The sequence below is a fragment of the Phodopus roborovskii genome, unplaced genomic scaffold (assembly GCF_943737965.1).
Source record: "Phodopus roborovskii unplaced genomic scaffold, PHOROB, whole genome shotgun sequence".
Lineage (NCBI taxonomy): Eukaryota > Metazoa > Chordata > Mammalia > Rodentia > Cricetidae > Phodopus > Phodopus roborovskii.
Window position 1 is genome coordinate 7945385 of NW_026126410.1, and position 21041 is coordinate 7966425.

The 21041-nt window shown below is 36.2% G+C and overlaps 1 protein-coding gene across 1 annotated transcript in view; it reads right to left on the bottom strand.

The window, feature by feature from the left end:
- Window positions 1-21041, bottom strand: part of Wdr17 (WD repeat domain 17) — a 63040-nt gene that overhangs the window by 29328 nt on the left and 12671 nt on the right. Inside the window, exons 5-12 of the mRNA XM_051182427.1 lie at window positions 18981-19232; window positions 17163-17285; window positions 14172-14356; window positions 13179-13347; window positions 12020-12111; window positions 10096-10178; window positions 7949-8035; window positions 1457-1621 (exon numbers count right to left, since the gene is read on the bottom strand). Coding sequence (XP_051038384.1) covers window positions 1457-1621; window positions 7949-8035; window positions 10096-10178; window positions 12020-12111; window positions 13179-13347; window positions 14172-14356; window positions 17163-17285; window positions 18981-19232 — 1156 coding nt within the window. The remainder of the gene's footprint in view (window positions 1-1456; window positions 1622-7948; window positions 8036-10095; window positions 10179-12019; window positions 12112-13178; window positions 13348-14171; window positions 14357-17162; window positions 17286-18980; window positions 19233-21041) is intronic.

Here is a 21041-nt window from a genome sequence, read left to right on the forward strand (position 1 = left end):
CCATCTATAACCCCGGGTCCAGGTGATCTGATGCCCTCTTCTGACCTCTTTGAGCACTGAACACACACAAGGTGTGCAGATGCAAGCAAAAAACCTAGATAGGTAAAACAATGAAATTCCTAAAAGCATATTATATTCAAGACCTGAGAATTTTCTCTTTACTGCTGACATAAATGAGTATGTTAGAGTTAACTATTCCAACACAGTTTTTCCTAATCTTTATTGGTAATTTATTATTGATACAAAATACAGTGCTTGGGAACTTTAAAAACTATTTTTGCTATATTTATATTGTTTTAGTTTTTGTTTTGAGAGAGAGAAGGAGGGAAATAACATAAAGAAGGGGGCTGGGGAGGGGAAGGAAAATGATCAAAATACATTATATAAAAAATTTTTAAATCAAAAGAAGGAAAATAAAATGCTTCAGAATTTATATAAGTAAGAAAGGATTTAAAATGAACCACTAGATCTATAAGGACTGGCTAAGATACCCAGAACATTTTGCTTTGTTTAAATGTAAAAGATACATTAGAAATGACATTAGAAATATCATCTGTGCTAATGATTACTACTGCATGGGAATAAACAAGCTGCATTTGTAAAGACTTATAACTGTCATTCAAATTAAAATTTCATGTTTTTAAAGATTATATTTTAGAAAAGTATAAGACAACACAATTTTTCATGCAGAATAGAATTTAGATATTAAAGTCTTTGCTGAGAGACTAGAATAATCTCATCAGGAAAGTATATTCAACTTCACACAATAATCATAATAAAAGTCACATTTCAAATAACTCTCTCCTAGTTAGTAAAATATAATCCAAAAGAGCAAAGCTGAAAATCCTCAGCTATGTAGTATGAATCAGGAGGTATTATGTACTGTCTTTAATTTGTGCAAAGTAAGATTATTTTCACTATTTTTTTCCTTATCTGCAAATAGTGATTACCAAATTATAATATCAAAAGTAAAAGAAAAAATATACACAAGATTTCAGGAACTCTTACCAATAGAGAAAAGTATAAAATTACTCTCTATTGTTTCTCTTTATGCTAAAATTTATAATGTTTTTCATTCCAATTTTGATAAGAGTACAAATGTTTTCTACATTAAACATAAAAATGTTATAAATTATCTCATTTTATAGGGATATTTAAGATCTTTCATTTTACAATCATTTTCTATGAAAATTCTTGATACTAAACTAGGAACAAGCATCCACATTTAGCAAAATATACAAGAAAATTAATTAAAATCAGGAATACAGTGGCAAATATAAACAGCATAGGATTTAAACTAAGTTTTTGGAACTTATTTTGTCTCCTTATTAGTTGTATATATATATATATATATATATATATATATATATATATATATATATGCTAATATAACACGCATTTCTGGGAAGCTGCAAGCTTATAAAGTACAAAAAAATTAGAATTCAGAAATACATACCCATCATCAGAACCACTGCAGAGAACACCTTCCCTCAGAGGAGACCACTTAACATGGAAGACTCTGGCTGTGTGCCCACTAAATACTTTCAGTGGCTGGTTAGAGCTAGTGGCTACATAGAAGACCCGGACGTTTTTGTCTTCACAGCCAGTAGCTATCATGTCTCTGAAATGCCACCCATGGAATATTAAAATATGACAATGAAAGATTAATTACTACTAGCAATTTAAAAATATGTCACAGTTCTAATTACTAAGGATGTTATTCTTGCTTCATATATATATATATATACTTATATATATATGTATATGTATATATATATACACACACACACATATATATATATATATATTATGCACGATCATGCAGTTGCTCATTTGGAGAAACTGAATAAGAGTATAGTTTCTTTCTTAGTGTTCCCTTTTAATTGGTTGGTTTTGTGCTTCATTTGTTATAGATCCTAAGCTGACTTTCAACAGCTCAGGCTTAACATGTCTTGTGCTTCTCAAACAATACATTTTTCAACTATTTTCTTAAAAAGGGTCCCACATGGTGAGTGATGAGATATGCTTACTTGCCGGTCACCTAATTATTATTATACACCATGGACTTTATTGATTTTTTTACTTTTTGTGGAATGGAAACAAAGAGCAAAGACTTCTCTGGAAGGAAACTGGGAAAGCTTACTACTGCAGACAAGGACTGTTGCAATAAGTCACCTTGACCTTTCCATTCCTCCTTGTTGGCTTTTCCATCCAGTTTAGTTTAGATGCAAATAAGAATCCCATGGAAACACAATACTATCTTTTAATATGTTAATTCTCACAATTATAAGAGCATAATTCTACTTAAACCAGATGATCAAAACTGAGCCTGGGAAGGAACTATGGCTACTAAGCAAAACGAGGAAATCATGAACCTGCCAGACACAAGTCTACTTGAGGGACAGCTACACTGAGCAATACCAGAGCAGTCTCTTCCTCCTAGAGAAGAGGGAACTTAGATACTTTGGACTGTATTAGCTAAGAATTGTGGTAATGTATGCTTATGATTTATTAAAGCCACTGGAGACCAAAATAGCAAAGTAGCCATACTAGTTAGCCAGGACTAAGGATTAAGAGGTAGAAGGATCTCTGTTAGTTCAAGGCCACACTGACTACATGAAATTGATCCATTCCTAAAAGAAACAGCTGGGATCACAGGCTTTTGAGCCTAGCACTAGGGAGTTATACAAGACAGGAGCAGGGTCTCAGAGCTGGCATTCAGTCTGAGAGTTAAGTCTCCAGCCACATTGTGGAAAGTATAGCAGTCTGAGTGAATCTGAGGAGCAGTGAAGTCAGGAGCAGTCTGAGGATTGCCCCTTTTGTCTCAGGTAAGGTAGAGGTAGTGGCCAGCCAGCTGCTTTGTTTTTCTGAGCTACAGCTTGAAGCTTGAATTCCAGTATCTGTCTCTGTGTCTTTTATTTATTGTGCTAAAAGAATATTCTACTGAGCACAACATAAGACAGCCAGTAATCTCACAGAGCTTACCCTGGCAGGTATGTCTAACACTCATCCCATGGCCTCAAGTGACTTAGGATAGCTATGAATGTGACTTGATACAAACTTCTAACATAGTCAAAACATTATGAGATTTGTTTTTGCAACTCTTTTTTTTTTTTTTTTTTTTTTTTAGTAATTTGAAGAGTTCTTGAGTGTGAACTTTGTAGGTGACATGACAATGTAGTTTTTTTAGTATCTAATGACTGAACACAATTGTGACAGTCTTGGTTGTCAACTTGACACACTTAGAAAGAGGGAACCTCAGTGGAAAACTGCCCCCATCAAACGGTCCTGTGGGCATGCCTATAGAGTATTTTTTAAAATTGCTAATTGGTACAGGAGGGCCCAGTCCACTGTGGGAGGTACTAATGCTGGGTAGGTGGTAGGACTGTGTAAAACATGTAGTTGAATATGCGCCAGGAAGTAAGTCAGTAAGCAGCTTTCTTCCAGGGTCTGCTTCACATCCCCACTTCCCTAGCCGTGGCCAATCTCTGCTTCTTTTTCTCTCTGTCCTGAACTCTTCCAGATGCCTCTTGATGTTGTCTCTCCCTCTTCCTCCCTCTCTCTCTCTCTACTATCCACAATAATACCTGCCCGTGCTTAATCATGGAGTGACCATCTGGGTGGTTTCCTTACTGTGTCCTGGATTACAGTTCACATGGTAGGCACAGATAGAAATCTATAGTGCTGCAGAGCTTGGTATGGAGCAATCTAGAGAGTACTGTATTAAGACAGGTAACCCTGGCCTCTCTTATTCAGATTCAGGCTTAAATGTCAGTACAATAAGTATAAGTTTGGGTGAGTGTACATATATGCTATGAATCTGGTAGAGCTTGAGGGGAGGGAAGATGAGTTGGAGAGCCAATAGGATAAATGTGACCTGACAGCAGAAAGGAGGCTTTGGGGAGGGGTGAAAAGAAACAGGGGTTTCAAGAATATGAAAGAGAAAATAAGAGAACAGAAACACATTTTGCTGATAACGCAGTAACAAAACCTAATACTGTATATGCTAATATAAAATTAAAATATCCATAAAAAAATTAAAATGTCTCTCCTAAGGAGTTTGAGGGTCTTGTGGATTCTCTTTACTTTCTAAGGAAGAACAACCAGAAGACTGACCTTTCTCATCTATTATTACTACAATTTTGCTGTCTCCAAGAGTACACCACCAGTTCTATTGCGTCGAACACTTTGAGGAGAAGTGATATTAGCTCTTCTTTGAATTTCTGGTAGAATTCTGCACTGAAACCATCTGGCCCTGGGCTTTTTTTTTTTTTTTTTTTTTTTTTTTTGGTTGGGAGACTTTTGATCTTTTGATGACTGCTTCTATTCCGTTAGGAATTATAGTTCTATTTAAATTACTTATCTGTTCTTGATTTAATTTTGGTAGGTTATATGTATCCAGAAAATTGTCCATTTCTTTTAAATTTTTGAATTTTGTGGAGTATAGGTTTTCAAAGTATGACCTGAAGATTCTCTGGATTTCCTCAGTATCTGTTTTTATGTCCCCCCTTTTCCTTTCTGATTTTGTTGATTTGCATGTTCTCTCTCTTGGCCTTTTGGTTATTTTGGATAAAGGTTTGTTTATCTTGTTGATTTTCTCAAAGAACCAATTTTTTGTTTCATTGATTCTTTGTATTGTTTTCTTTGTTTCTACTTTATTGATTTCAGCCCTCAATTTGATTATTTCCTGGTGTCTACTCCTCTGGGGTGAGTTTGCTTTTTTTTTTTTTTTTTTTTTTGTTCTACAGCTTTCAGATGTGCTTTTAATTTTTTAGTGTGGCTATTCTCCAGTTTCTTCATTTGGGCACTTAGTGCTATGAATTTTCCTCTTAGTACTGCTTTCAGAATGCCCCATAGGTTTGGGTATGTTGTGCCTTCATTTTCATTGAATTCTAGAAAGTCTTTGATTTCTTTCTTTATTTCTTCCTTTACCCAGGAGTAATGCAGTTGATCACTGTCAATTTCCATGCATTTTTAGGGTTTCTGCAATCCCATCCTAGAGTCTTTATCCAGTAGCTTATGGGAGCAGAAGCAGAGATCCATAGCTAAGCACTGAGCCAAACCCCTGGGAATCCAGTTGTAAAGGGAGGAGTGGTGAACTAAGGGTCAAGACCATGCTGGGAAAACCCACAGAAACAGCTGACCTGAGCAAGTGGGAACTCATGGATACGGGACTGACAGCTGGGGAACCAACATAGGACCAAATCAGACCCCCTGAACATGGGTGTTGGCTAGGAGAACTAGGAAGTCTATGGGGCCTCTGGCAGTGGAACCAGGATGTATCCCTAGTGTAGGAACAGACTTCTCAGCCTAGATACATGGGGGAGGGCCTAGGCCCTGCCCCGGGAATGGATGGGGGATGGGGTAAGGGCATGGGAAGAAGGGAGGAGAGGAAACTGGTTTTGATATGTAAAATAAGATTGTTTCTAATTTAAATTTATTGAAAGTTAAAAAAAAAAAAAGACTACAACCCTGGTTGTCTGCCAAGATTCAATGAATTTTAATTCAATGCTTAAATGGGTCTTCCAATATTTAATGATTTTTTTTTTTAATGCTTAAAAAGAAAGCTTGCCTTTTTATCCTATGGTCAATACAAGAATATTCAGGAATTTCCCCAGGAGAATACGTGCAAATCTGTGGGTTTTTTTTTTGTTCCTTGCACTTGGAGTAGAAACTCTAGCAGCTCACATATGCTGGGAAAGCACTCTACCTCTGACATGGATCCTCACTCCTTGGACCTGTGCTTAAATGTTCAACCTGATCACAATAAAACAAAGGTGACTCTTGCTGGATGTTCCATTACACTGTGAACCCCGAGTTCACATTTGTATTAAGTAAATAAAATCAACCTTGGGTCAGGAGGCCTAGTTAGCTACTAGATGACACGAAGTAATCATAGAGAGTCAGAGGTTATCTGGAAGATGATAGAGAGATGCACAGGAAGTAGTAGGGAGGTACTTTGAAAGGTGTATGGGGGGGTTGTTTGTTTGTTTGTTTTGGTGGAGGGCTTCCCTCTTTCAGAGAAGCTGGTAAAGAGAGAAGGTTGACTAGTTGCTACTTAGCCTCTCTGAGCTAGTAGGTTTTCATCCCAGCTTCTGACTCCTGAGTCTTATTGATGAATAGAATGATAGTGATTTAATTAAAAGCTATATTTGGTGGCAACCAAGGAGCTGGTATCTGATGCAACAAAATTCCTGCCAGACCACAGCTTGAGCAGCCTGGTCACTGCTAGAAAAGCAGGCCAATAACTGCAGAGCTGCAGTGAATGGATGAAACTGGAGTAGATCAAAGTGTAGCCTCTGCATTGATAGAAAAACAACAGGTGACTGGAGAAAAGACAAACATAATAACATGTCTAACTTCTGAAAGGACTTTGAAGCAATCCAAAACCAATCACACAAATACCTAAACTGCATATCTGGAAGGAGCATGTTGGAATATGGATATATGGATATTTAGATAGTCATGAGGAATTGAGACAGGCTGTATTGGGCAATAGTCCCCAGCCATAAAAAACTGCTTAGTCCCAACCTGATACTTCTTGATTGTGTGTGTATGTTTGTGTGTGTGTGTGTGTGTGTGTGTGTGTGTGTGTGTTTGAGAGAGAGAGAGAGAGAGAGAGAGAGAGAGAGAGAGAGAGAGAGAGCTCAACCATTCTAACTGTGATTCACCTTCATCCCATGGAAAGGTTGGGGCCCTTTGAAATGCCAATACAGCAGTCTCAGCCTATTGAGACTGGTTCTGCTTCTCAGGCTTCACTTTTCCTACAAGTATAACCAGCATTGATGGTTATGATAAGGCATGAAATGGTGAAATGGAAGGTTACAAACAAAAAACAAACCCAACACCAAAGCCTCCTCGTGGCAGCTTTTGTTGTCAGTGACTGTTAGTCTTCAAGACAAGAAATGATGGGAGAAGGCTGGCCTAGTCATCAGCTAATTTTGTATGTCACCTAGTTATATACAAATAAATTCTGTTATCCACTGGTGCATACATAATGGAAGAAACACAGATCTATTATTTTGTATTGTATGTTGATTCAGGAAGTATGTTTCTAATATTTACTGATGTTTTCCATTTTTATTACAGGGAAGCATTAGAGAATTCATGTTGTTTTTGACAATATCTAAAGAAACCTTCCTTTTAAAACACGTATTTATACCCTATCAAAAGAAGCTTTTAAGCAAAATTATTTGAAATACAGTCAGTTGGAGGCCCAGTTTTAGTGGAATTTTACTTCTATTGAATTTTAAATGGGAGCTGATCTTTACAGGATAAGTAGTTCTCATACAAGCCTGTCTTTCAAATCCACCCACAGAAGTTCTGCATCTTGGGAAATTATGCAACGCAGAGGCTGGCACTCAAACTGGGGGAAGGTAGAAAGGCAATGTAGAACTACATAGATGCCTAAAAGAACCACATTTCTGTCCTGGAGTCACACATCGTATAGGCACACTTCTTATTTTTATTGGTTTATTAGCAGTGTGCTATTTCCCCCCAGTGTTTTATAAAATTATTTTGAGGAGGGTAAATCAGTATTCTTAAATCATATAAGAAAGTACCCTGGTAACACATGCCTTTAATCCCAGCACTTGTGAGGCCAGCCTGGTCTACAGAATGAGTTCCAGGACAGGGTTCAAAGCTAAAGAAACACTCTGTCTCGAAAAACCAAAAAAAAAAAAAAAAAAAAAAAAAAAAGAAAGAAAGAAAAAAGAAAAAGAAGAGAGAGAGAGAGAGAGAGAGAGAGAGAGAGAGAGAGAGAGAGAGAGAGAGAAAGAAGGCACTGTGGACTACAAACAGCCAAAATAAATGGGCTTTTCCAAAGCTCCTTGTTTTCTAGATAAAGCAAATTAACAGCAACGGAGAATAGGTATTATCTATGAGAGTAGCTTTAAAGTTTTTTTTTTAAATCTCTGAAATATAATTATTATTTAGGAAAAGAACTTACTTGTTGTTTTGACTCCAATCACAGCCAAACACTGCAGCTGGGTGTTTGTACTTGTGTAGTAGTTTACCATCAATTGTTCGAATAATACTAAAATTAGGTAAACAAAGTAATAATTGCAAGTTTGAAAGGTCAGTATTCTAAGATAAAAGCCATATCTACAAATTGCAAAGGAACAAGAGGTACCACATGTGGTGACACAGACATTTAATCCTACCACTCAGGAGACAGAGGCATGTAAATGTCTATGTGTTCAAGGCCAGCCTGATCTACATAAAAAGTTCCAGGTCAACCAAGGTTATACAAAGAGGCCCTAAAATGCACACACACCCACACCACAGAGAGAAACTGTACATAAAAGATGATACCAATTACAAGTCTACTTCACATAATATGAATGACCATAATTCATTTAGATCAAATTAGAGGTGAAAACTGATTCAGAAGCTACTTTGTTGGAAAGATTTCTTAATTGTAGAAAAATATAATTTCATGTACTGTCAGATATGATGTAACATATAGATTAGATTTTCAGCTTGAAATTTATGCGCTTAAAATTAATTCCTGCTTGTTCATTAACAAAGTTCATTCAATGGACTATTTCACCAAGATCAAATATTGCAGTATTTTCCCTGATGTATATTCAGATATGCAACTTAAATTCAGAAATTCTTAATGCAGGGTCCTGTGATCAAATTATAAAGTATACTTTGCTACACTAAAGATCTCTGAATTTAAGCCACATTGCAGAAAACCTATTTTATTATTGCCACAATGCAAGTGCTCTTGGAGATAAAAGAAGCTGTCCCAGATCTCCATGGAAGATGCTTTTGCATTACATTTGGCCTGTCAAAATTTACTAGGCACTCCCACACATTGGGCATGACTGATGCTGACAAATGAAACTAAATGGTGCTCTGAAGATGAACTGTGAAGTTAATTATGGATTATTTAATTTTAAACCCTTAAGCATGTCTTTTAGAATTTAGAATATGCCAAATATCAAATCACTCTTTACGGAGGAAAGTCACTAATGGTGACTTGTGAAGTATGTTATTGTTTAAGCTTGTTGGTTTTTTTTCCCCATTGTGATTTTCTATATGTATTTATTATATGTAGTGTTCTGTCTGCCTGTATCTCTGCAGGCCAGAAGAGGGCATCAGATCTCATTATACATGGTTGTGAGCCACCATGTGGTTGCTGGGAATTGAACTCAGAACCTCTGGAAGAGTAGCCAGTGCTCTTAACACCTGAGCCATCTCTCCAGCCCAAGGTGGCTGGATTGACAGCTGTGGGGGCTAAGGACAAAACTTTTTTTTTAATATTTGGTTGTAAGTCTAGCCTTTAACGGCTGAGCCATTTCTCCAGCTTTCCATTACGATTTTCTAAAAGAGGATTAAAAAAAAAAATTGGACTTTGTACAGCAAAGTCTAATGAAGGCAAGTTTCCCACTCTCAATGAGCAATGCTCAATGGTGACTTCATTCCGAATTACAGGGTAGCATTGACTTAAAACAAGGTAGTCATTTCTGTATGGGTTTTTACCCATACAGAAAATGCACTTTTTCCTCGGACTTGTCAGGATTAAGAACACGTACATCAGAAGCACATGCTCCACAGGAGGGCCTTTTCACCTTTTTGTCATATTCCTATTTTCAACAGCTTTCATTCTTTAATAAATAGTGGAATCTGTGAATCTGGGAGTTTATTATGTTACTCAATGTCTCTTAAATTTTCTGGGAAATTGGGTGCCATAAGGCAGTTCATTTTTTCAGTTTAGTGTTTATTTAGAAGACAATGTCTGTGCCAGATATGGTGGCAAAAAGTATAATCCCAAACTTGGAATGGAGAAAGGAAGATCAAGAGTTCAAGGTCATCATCAGCTACATAGGGAACTGAAGGCCAGCCTCTGCCTTAAGAGACTCTGACTCAAAACAAACAAACTCTATATTGGGTTCATTTTGTATTTTGAAATGCTTTTGCATTGCATTGTTATTTAATAATGACATGTTACACCAATATACCACTGCTTATGTGGGGATTTAGATAAAATTTATAATGGTACATTGTACAAACAAAATATACAAGTGAGATGAGCAAAGGTGTCCTTTCTAGACCAATGAACTTCTTACTATCAGATATAGTACTTACCAAAAGCCATCACCACTGCAGGTTGCTATTCGATTGGAATCTCGATGACTCCAGGCAATGTAGAATATTCCATTTTTCCCATGCTTTAAAAATATAAAGCAGTTATCAGTAAAAAAAAAAAAAAAGCATTCCTTTTTAATTTTTTGTACTTATTTCTAGGAATTATTCTTATTAGTAACTAATTCTAGAGGATACTAACATAGATGTAAATGTCAGTGGCAGAAATCTGAGTATGTATATGCTTACACAAAGTTTTTATTTGTGTGTGTGTGTGATGTGTGCATGTTCATGTATATGCATGTGTGTGAAAAACAGGGGTACACCTTTCACGGCATGCATGTGGAGTTTAATGGACAACTTTAGTTATCAGTCCTTGCTCTCCACATTTTTGATACATTTTTTTTTTATGATCACAGCTGCATGTATAAAACACAGCTGACCCTCAAATCTTCAGAAAGTCTCCTATACAGTTTTCCACAAACTGCCTTGCACAAACACAGGGATTACAGCACATAGGCTACTGCATAAACAGAGGTTTAGGTGAGTGCTGAGAACTCAAACTCAATCAAGTTCTCCAGTTTTATGTCTTGAACTTTTCCAAGTGTTAGGTTCAACATGGGCCCCAAACAGTAGCTCTGCTGACAATGTCCTGTTTGACTGTGTAGGCTCAGCACAGGGTGGATTCTGACTGGGAAACAGGATTGCAACTTAAAGTCAGCATTCCTGGGAATCTTGTAAAGTGGGTTTCTGTTTGCCAGGGGAAGCCATGATTTCCCTTGTCCTCCACTGCAAACAACTACCTCCCCAATGGGAACTCTAGTTCCCTATTAACTCAGCACAGCAGATCAAAGTCCCACCATGGGTTGCCAGGCTGTTCTGTCCCACTCCCACTACTCTATCTCCTAGGCTGTTCCAGCAAACAGACTCCCTCCTCCCCACAACCTGCCTTCTGCATACTCTCTTTGTCTTCTGAAGGACAGCCTGACAGTTTGAATTCCCCCAATAAACCTTTCTTTCTATTCATGCAGGGGTCTAGTACTGCGGTTTCACCAGGCCCTCACAATCAGCACCTGAACATGTATTTTAAAATATATAAAGGAGCAGCCACTCTTATAAACAGATTTGGTAAGCATACAATAGGCTGTAATTTTTGTTGGTCCCAAGGCTCAACTGGACCGGTGCTCTCACATTAGTCATATGTAAACACAGTCAAACTAAGTTAAAGGAGGCTTCTCAGGCCATTCACAGATTTGGATTCACTTGTCTGTCCCTTCAAGTCCAGTACACAGTTGCTAATACTCACCTTTCACCTTTAAGCATTCAAACACAGACTACCACAACTAATGTTTAAGGTATAATGTCAGTTAACTTTTTTTTTACTCATGTTGCTCTCGTTTCAAAGGTCAATTTTCATTAAGATAATTGGAGAATTTCTAGAACTGGGAAAGACCTAAGAGGTGCAGTTATCTCATGTGAGGAACAGGGGAACGTCTTTCATCAACTCTGTGATGAGGAAATAAAAGCTGTAACAAACCCATTCCCAGATTTTAATCAAACTTCCTCTGTTTTGTGAATTGCTTAAATCATGACTGCTATCAAGGTGAAGCCAAAGGAATTTATAAACACCATTTTAAGGTTGATTTACAAGAAAATATACTCGAGTTGTTAAGACAATTTTCAGTGGGTTTTATGATGTTGGAGAACCACAATAGAAATTTATACAAATGAGGAGCAGGGGTGGGGGGATGGGGGAGGGGAAGAGCAGAGAGCATAAGTGAGCACAGGTCTTTCTTTTAAAGGGGTCCTTTGCACCTGGGCTGGCCAGGGTATTGCCTAAGTACATTCTGCTAGATGACAGGGGCAGGCCAGCATAATGCCTGAATCCTTACAAGCATGCCACTGGACAGCAGTAAGCTAATCTTACCTCATTAAATCGCTGTATCATTTTGCCCTTTTGAACATCCCAAATAAAAGCACCATTTCGGGAAGTCGCACCAGCAATGCAATTTAAGTCACCTTAGGAGACAATTGATAGGAGATTACATATTTAATATATTCTACAAATGTGATTCTCTTTAAAAATGTAATTTTTGAAAAGGGAAGACTTGAACTTTATTTAAGAATTATGGTTGATACTTTATTTCTGTGGGGAGGGGAATGTGCATGTTTTAGAACTTAGTAGAGGAATCCGTAGGAACTGGTTCTCCCAGTCTATAGTGCATGTACCAGCAGATTAAACTCAGGTCACTGGACTTGGCTCATATAAAACTTCTAATGGAAATTTTCAAAAGTATAATTGTATATAATTGCTATCAATGAATCAACTATGAAAGAGAACCATGAAATGAATATATTAGCTATATAACTTCAATAGTTACACAGTCAATTTATTTAGTCTATAGCCCCTACTAAATTTTTTGGAACATATCTCTGATAACATTTGGAGATCATAAATCATCATAGGAGCTGAAAAGACAGGTGGTTGTATTATCAAACCAAGTACTATAGGCATAGTCCCCAAAGTTAACAGTAGCTTCTGAGTATTATATGAATGTGTTAGTAATCATATTTCCTGACTGTCTAGTACTATTTTAATGGGTAGGAAAACATTATTGTATGCTGATCAAATAAAAAAAATTTCACTTGAAAATACAAGCAATACTACCTGTTTTAAAAATGAAAACACACACACACACACACACACACACACACACACACACACACATGAAACTTCTGCTAGGGAATTTTTATTTTCACAAATCAGAATCATATGAAAATATTCAGGAAAAGTTTGTATCATGCAAAATCTAATTATCTTTAAAGGCATAGCTCTAAAATACAACCAATAATGCAATAATATTCAGATCATCTATATTTACTGTAGGTTTTCTATGTGGCTATTGTCTTAACAGTCCAGGAGTCAAAGCTTTTCTGGAGGTGATCTGTGCTAAAGCCTATCATTTCATAGAAGAGGAACTGACCAAATGTGGCTATTAATAAACCTGGATGAAGAAGATAAATCTGAATAAAATTTAGGACTGTCCATTGATTTCATTCAGATTTTAAGAAAAAGGAGGTCTTACCTGGAGCCCATGAAAGAGCAAAGATGACCCCTTCGTTGCCAGGAGATGTGTACACTGCTGTTAAGGTGTTTATATCCCAGACTTTTATAGTTCCATCAAATGAAGCTGTTGCTAAAAGATTTGGATCATCGGGCTTGAACTTGCAGTCAAATATAGTTTCCACATGGCCCTATGATTCATTATTTAAAATAAAATCACATTGTGGAGGAAGCTGTTATTAATAAAGCATAATACATAATAAAATTTATACATGTATAGTGACAAGAACATGCATAAGTTCATAATTTCCATTAAAAGAAAAAAGCTTTTTCCTACTGTTGTGCTTTGGAACTTCAGCTTTGGAGACTTGAAAACTCATAGCAAATCAAATATATCTGTTTTCTTTGTGCCAAAAGGAAATGATATGTGTGAGAGAGAAAATCACAGAATTTTTCTTAGTTTTAAAGCCTTGTTTTGAAGGCTTTGATGCCCAATGATGCAGCAACCACAAGTGGGCCTCCCAAATGCTAAGTGATGCCCTGAGTGTCCAGCCTCATCAACAGATCAACCTGCGGGCATTTTTCAGAAGTGGTAGGCACTTTAGGAGGTAAGGCCTCATGAACAGATATAGGTTTTGGGGGCCCTGTTTTAAAAGGGCGTATCTCTGCAGTTTCCACCACTCTGTGTCTGCTTCTTAGCTGCCAAGACAAGAGGACGCTCCAATCATTTTTCTTCCAATAATATACTGCTGTTCCCTCTTTGCTTCTTTCTCATCTCTGAAGCCAGCAACTAAACCGTGTCTCAAATACAAGACAAATCCAAAGAGCTACATCCCCAGCTTTTGGTTGTTATTACTCTGTGTTATTTTCTAAAATGTTTCAACAACAAAAACGTCAATATATTATTACCTACATAAATAATGTTTAGCAATATTAATACACAGTGTATATAAATATCACAAATTTATACAAAATAAGCATTGTACCCAATAGAAGGAATAAACTGAGTACATACCAATTCCCTAAGAAAATCCCATTTCTTGGCTCCCATGTCATAAAGCCCAACTCCACCATCCAAGAAACAGCACACAACATGACCAGGAGGAAGAGAAAATGCTTGATTCTGTGTCAAATTCGGGGATGGAACTGCTTCACTTGTTGAAGATGTATAATGATTTTTGTTTGGAGACTGGACTGAAACTAAAACATGAATGAAAATAGCAATCACTTTTCTCTAGAATAAAACTACAGGACTTAACTTATACTTCAGTTCTCTGTTTTGTTCTAAATGCATAATCTGTATCAATAAGCACAATTTCTGCTTCCTTGGAATCATCAAAAATGTGGACATATGAGCATAAAATTTGATTATGTTCAGGAAGTATATACAAGTACAGATAAATCAGTATGATGGCAAATTGGTCAGGAATCTTAGTCTTTTAAGAATGTGTAGCTTGTTATCTCCATAAAATACAATATTTTTTATTTTAACAACAAAAACAATCTCCTTTCAAAACATTGTCATGAGAGGCCGGAAGAGGCAGCTCAGCAGGTAAGAGCTTGCTGTACAATCATGAGAACAAGAGGTAGAATTCAAGAACCTGAGTAACAAACCTGGTTGTCCCACAAATACCTGAAGCTCTGTCTCCAGTGGATCCAATGCCATCTACTTCTTCCACACTCAGAGGTACACACATGTGCACATATACTCCACAATTACATGGGAAGACACACAGACACACACACACAAAATATATAATATGCAGTAAAAAAGCTTAAAGCCCAACAACACACATAGGTGATGCTTTTCTGTCAATACAAGTAACTTTACGACTTGATTTTCCAGCTGGTGAGAATTGTTTCTGATACTTGATGCCATTATAAATTTTTGGTATGCATAAGTAGTTCTTAGTATTTTAGTTTCTGTTTAAAATTTAAGAAAGCCCTTGTTGCATTCATTATAGATTTTTTTTTTGAGCCTGAGAGTTACAGGAAGTCCAAACCAGAATGGAAAATAATAAAATAGGCATTTGATAGCAATCTGTTTAGTTCAATGACATGCACGATGGGTAAAAGTTAACATGATTCATGATGTCTCCTTGATAATTTAATTATTTGACATCATGAGTGGTCTTGACACATGCTCTACATCAAACTACTTGGAATTCTTGTTGTTTAGACTTAAATGTCTTTATTTTTAAATTTCTCTTCATAGTGGTTCTTAATGCATGATACTGTATTTAATGCAAACTAGGAAAATAAACATAGAAGTCTATCTAACAACAGAGTATTTGAAAGATACTACTCAAAAATAACAATACTGGTATATAATTTAAATTTTCTGGCTTTTTACTAAGTTATGTACAATTTCATAGTCAGAAAAATACAAAAGAAGAGAATTATGAAGTCTAAATCTTTCCACAATGTGAAAATTCACAATCACAAAACAAAGAAAGTAAAGCAGTCAGAAAAAGCACATAGAAATGGTGTGCAAAATGCTAGGAACCTGTCAAACATTATCCACAAAATCTGATTCTTCTAAACCCAGGATCAAATCCCTGAAAAGCTGGGACTCTACAGGAAGATTTAAGTTTATAAAAATGGTCAGAGTTCAAATATACTAACTTCTAACTATCAAAGATCTCTGAATTAGAAAAAAAAGCATTAACTTGAATAGCCATTGTTAATTAGATTTTTATGAGGAAAAATAGGCATGATTATGGGGGAAATGATTATTCTAGATCAGTGTGTGTGTGTTTGTGTGTGTGTGTGTGTGTGTGTGTGTGTGTGTGTGTGTGTGTGTCTGTGTCTTTGTCTGAGTGTATATTACATGTGTGCAGCTGCCTGTCAGGGCCAGGCAAAGGTGTCAGATGTCCTGAAGCTGGAGTTACAAGTAGCGTGAGGTGCGTGGTGTGAGTACTGGGAACTGAACTCAAGTCTGCTAAACAAACAAACAAACAAACAAACAAATCAGCAAGCTCTCTCTTAACCACTAAGCCCTAATTCTAGATTACTATTATTAATACTATGTTTTAATCAAAAGCCCCATGATTGGCTATACAATACCCAGTGGTGACCCCTAGAAACATATACATGGATCTAACACTGGATGAAGTCCGCAGATTGTATCTGTTTATTCTGTTATCTGTCACAGCAATGGCAAAAGAAGAGGAATCTGTGAATTTGGGGGGGGGATCAAACATTAAGGGGTAAGAGAAACTATTTAATTATTTATTATTATTATATTATTTTAATTGGAGAAAACTGTTCCTTAGTCCACAGTTTTTACAGTCATAATATGGGCACACTAGCAGCTGTGCAGAACAATTATGATAGACCTAATAGAAAGTCAATTTTATTCTTGTTTAACTTAATAAAAAAAAAATCTAATGAAAAACTTCTTCCAAAGTTCCAGATATTTTATTTAGAAGGTGTGTTTGACTACTTATCTTACATTAGAAAATTAGCAAATAACCAAAAAGTAATGTGCAAAAACAAAACAAAACAAAAAAGAGTAGAGGTGACTCAAAATTCTATAAACTTGTGGACAACTGATGCCCAAATGTGAAACCCAGATTTCTAAGTCCTGTAATTTGAACACTGAGATTATTTTGAACTTTTTTTTTTTTTGCTATAAACTTTGTAGGTTGTAAATAAGGTGTCCTTAAAATATGAATTATACCTTCTGGGCCAATTTTTAAAAATCCCATCATTCTTGGTAATTCTCACTGATATCTGTTTCATCTTCCTCACAGAAATAAATCAAGATTATATGAATATCATCATTCAATGGCATTTTGCAAATGTAGGTTGGCTCTAAATAATTTTATATTAGAAATACTAGTTATTCTGTGGTTTTGATGGACCATTCAGTATGCATATTATCAAGGCTAATTCTTTAACTTGCTTTTCAATAGTATAAAATATGTGATATATTTTTATTGTATCAATCCATGTGCAGAAATATGATATTGTAAAATATTAAAGCTTGTATATTTTTACTTACATTTTTTCTTTGGAGGAGAATTAACTACATGCAAGCAGTGAAATCCCGTTTTCTTTAATTTAAAATTATCGATAGGTGTTGTTCTTGAAACACTCCAAATTCGTAAAACGCCCACTTGAGAATCTAGTCAGATCATCAGAAATGCAAATGTCAACACATTTTGTTTGACATTAAAATACCCCCAGTCATAGAAGGTAACAACAAGATGTCCAAAGGTAATCACTGATGTCATTGAAATATTAATGATGCAATCAAAAGAAATAGCTGATATCCTGCTCTGGTTTTATATTAGGACATGCTTATTTTTTATTCCATTGCACTCTGCCACAGGGTTAGAAACTGCCTTCCCTAGAAGCTATCCACTGTGAAGGTCACAGGCAAGCTCCATTGACAATATTAATTCTAGGAAATGGTTGGGCACAGAAAGTTGTCCACTTCTAACACTAATGTATCCGTCTGTATTGAAATATCCATCTACTGCTCATTACATGCTTTCAGCCAGATAAATCAAACATGCTTGAAAACCAAATAGAAAATTGCCTTCTCTAAATCTTTCTTCAATGGCTGCTTTGGACAATAGTCTGTTTGTGCCTCAAGCAATCACATACTACCACTTAATACCCAGCAATTTTACCAGTGTTTATTAGTAAATTTCCATAACAATTCTACCCTGATGCTCATAATAATAGTGGTATTCACAGCCACCTAAAGTGTGAAGAGTGTAAATAGCACTACCAATGACAAATCACATAATAAGATATTATTTATGACAGGAAGGTGTGACAAAGCTGATCTACACTACCACACAGATGACTCTTAAAAATACTGTGTTAAGTGAAAGGAACAAACACAAAAGACTACATTTGCAATGATTGTCTGAAATGCTTTCCAATAGGCAAGCTCAGAGACAGAAGGTAGATTATCTGTTTATATGCATATGTGAGTTTTTCAGGGTGTCAAAAGGAATATGGCACAAGGGTATTAGGGGGTACAGGTTTAGTTGAGTGAAAAATATAAGTCATACAATCTTGAGAATAGACTAGAAACTACTGAGGTGTGGTTGAAACAGATGAATTTTGTGGTATATGGAGTTTATCTTAATAGTAATAAAAACATTTAAGTATTTTTCTTATCTATTATTCATAAAACCCCACAAACTTAATTAAAGTTTATTAAGATATATAAATTAGGAATCCATCTATCCTGTATTTAAATTAAAACTGCAAAAGTAAAACAAGTACAAAATCTCACAAACTATTGAGAGGAAAAATAGTATTATTTCATGCCAAGTAAACTTAACTCTCATGGAATGATTAACTCTCCCCCCCCCCCCCGAACCTTAGTAACTGGTAAAAGCTAGATGTCACTTTGCCATTCCTAAATTCTTCCATCTTCTCCGATGTCATTAACCACCTTGACAGCTTCTCTCAGGCAAAGGCAGGAACGATATACTACTTTCTCTTTAAAACTTGATTGAAAATATTTAACTATTTTGGCATGTCTGGTGATGATCTGTTCAAATTAATGAGGCTAATTAGCTCCTATCAGGAAATTTGATTATTTTCCAATCAATACCTTTGCTATCCTCGATTTACTCCTGGTTTGTGCATATATATAATAAAATATTACAATGCATTTTCACACATGGGAAATATGGTGCCTTAATTTCAGTTTAGTCATGTCAATGACACACTTTATATCTCAGACATTTACTATATTAAATATTAGTGATGCTAATCAACTAACAAAATACAATTTACCTAAATCAGTTAATGAATATTCACATATGTGAAGCTTTAAGAATGTGGATACATTTACCTCCGGTTATAAACATGCCTGGAGCACTGGGAACCCAGGCTAGGCACTGCACAGACCCTGCTGCATTGGGAAAACTAAACGTTGTGATGCAATAAAGAGATTCAGAATCCAGCAGACGAATGCCATAATGCAAGTTAGCCACCAGAAGGTAGTCAGTTGAGAGTGGGTCCCACTCCAGGGCTGTCACTGGATCCTCTTCATCTGTTCCTTCAAGAGACTCAGGCTTCAGAACGTGCTTCTGATGTTTACTACCTATTTCATAAAAAGAGAATTGAGTCAAAGAGCATCGAAGATCCGTGTTTCACTGATGTTTTCTACTGCATGTCACCAGGCTCTGAGACTCCTAGCAGCATGATCTGGCTTTCTTATATGGAAGGCATTCTTGGCATGTGAATGGGAGAATTTCTTGCCCTGATGATATGACACAGGGTTAACTGCTTTGCTTTGATACTCTCGGATGCTTTAAGTATTTCTCATATTCATTACTGAAAATCTGGAATAAAAAGATTTCTTATCTTACCAGGAGTCATTTTCACCTTCTCAGGGACAGGGAAGTAGTTGTAGAATAGAGAATATCATTAAAATGTTTACATAAGTAAAAATAGTTGGTTGCCTAGGTCCACACTTAGGTTCTACTGCTGGCTAGCCTTGCTCTCCTGGAAAAGACACAGTGTTCAGTGCCTAAGCTTCTCTGGTTTTATAATAGAGGGTTTAATATTTGTTCACAGAGATTTTGAAACTATTGCAGGGGTAGTTCATTAAAGAGCTTATCATAGTAAAGTGTGCTATAAATAGCATTTTCAGTATTTATAGTAATTCCTTTCTCATTTATCATCGTCAGTTGCCATAATTCAAACCAGAGTGTTAAAACAATAAATCTGAGAACAAGTGAAATTAAACATACAAAAAACTATCAGAAATTGTTTTTGCTTTTATAAATTAAGCATATAACAAGCAGTGTGGGGAAAAAAAATCTTTCACTGATGAACCACATGAGAATTCCTCTGGACCAGCCCAGTCCTCTTATTCTCAAAAGATAACAAATGATGCAATTAAACATAGACACTGCAAATACAAAAGACATATTTTTAGTCTGAAGAATTATAAACTTCAGAGAATGTGCTCGCTTAAAAGTGCATGATTATGGAGTGTGGGAAGACAGACACTGCTTGCCTTGAAAGTGTAAGGATCTATATTCAATTCCCAGAGCCCGATAAAAATGCTGAGCATGATGGGACATGGTTATAAGCCCAGCGCGCTGGATTTGGAGACAAGCAGACTTCTGGAGCTTGCTGGGCAGCCATTCTGGCTCTATGGACATGCTGCATGCCAATGTGACAGCCTGTCTCAAAAGTGAAGGAGATGGCATTATTGAGGAATGGTGCCTGACACTCTCCTCTCAACACAGACATATGTACATATGCACATGCACACAAATGTGCATCTTCAAACATTCTTATGCATGTACACACACACACATCACACATACATACACAAATACACACACACACATACACACACACACACTTGCAAGTTCACCTACACACATGTAGTCCCCCACACAGGAACACACACATCAAAAGCAAAGCAAAACAACAACAAAACCCAACTACACAATCACTCCTGTGTCAGTCTCAAAATTACATGCTCTTTTTGACAACCCAGAGCATAAAAGTATAAACAAGTTAATATCCCTTAGCTACATAAACTATTTACTTCCATAGTGAATTTAATATCTTATTGTTTCAGCTTTGATTAAGTTCATAAAACCATGCTATTTTCAAAATACACTGCTTGTCTTAAATAGGTAGTATTTTATTTAGAATTATATGCTCACAGAAAATGGATGTGAGATTTTGTTTATTTAACTTTCTACACTTTGTATATTAAGATAAAAATGGGTTTGATGTTAAAGAGATGGCCTTAGAGAGCAAAGTGCTTACCATGTAAGCATAGGACCAGAGTTGGGATTCCCAGTACCTGTGGTATCTTGAAATTCGCAGGCAAGTGGATGGCAACTGAAGAAACCATCCTGAATGAGGTAACCCAGTCACAAAAAGA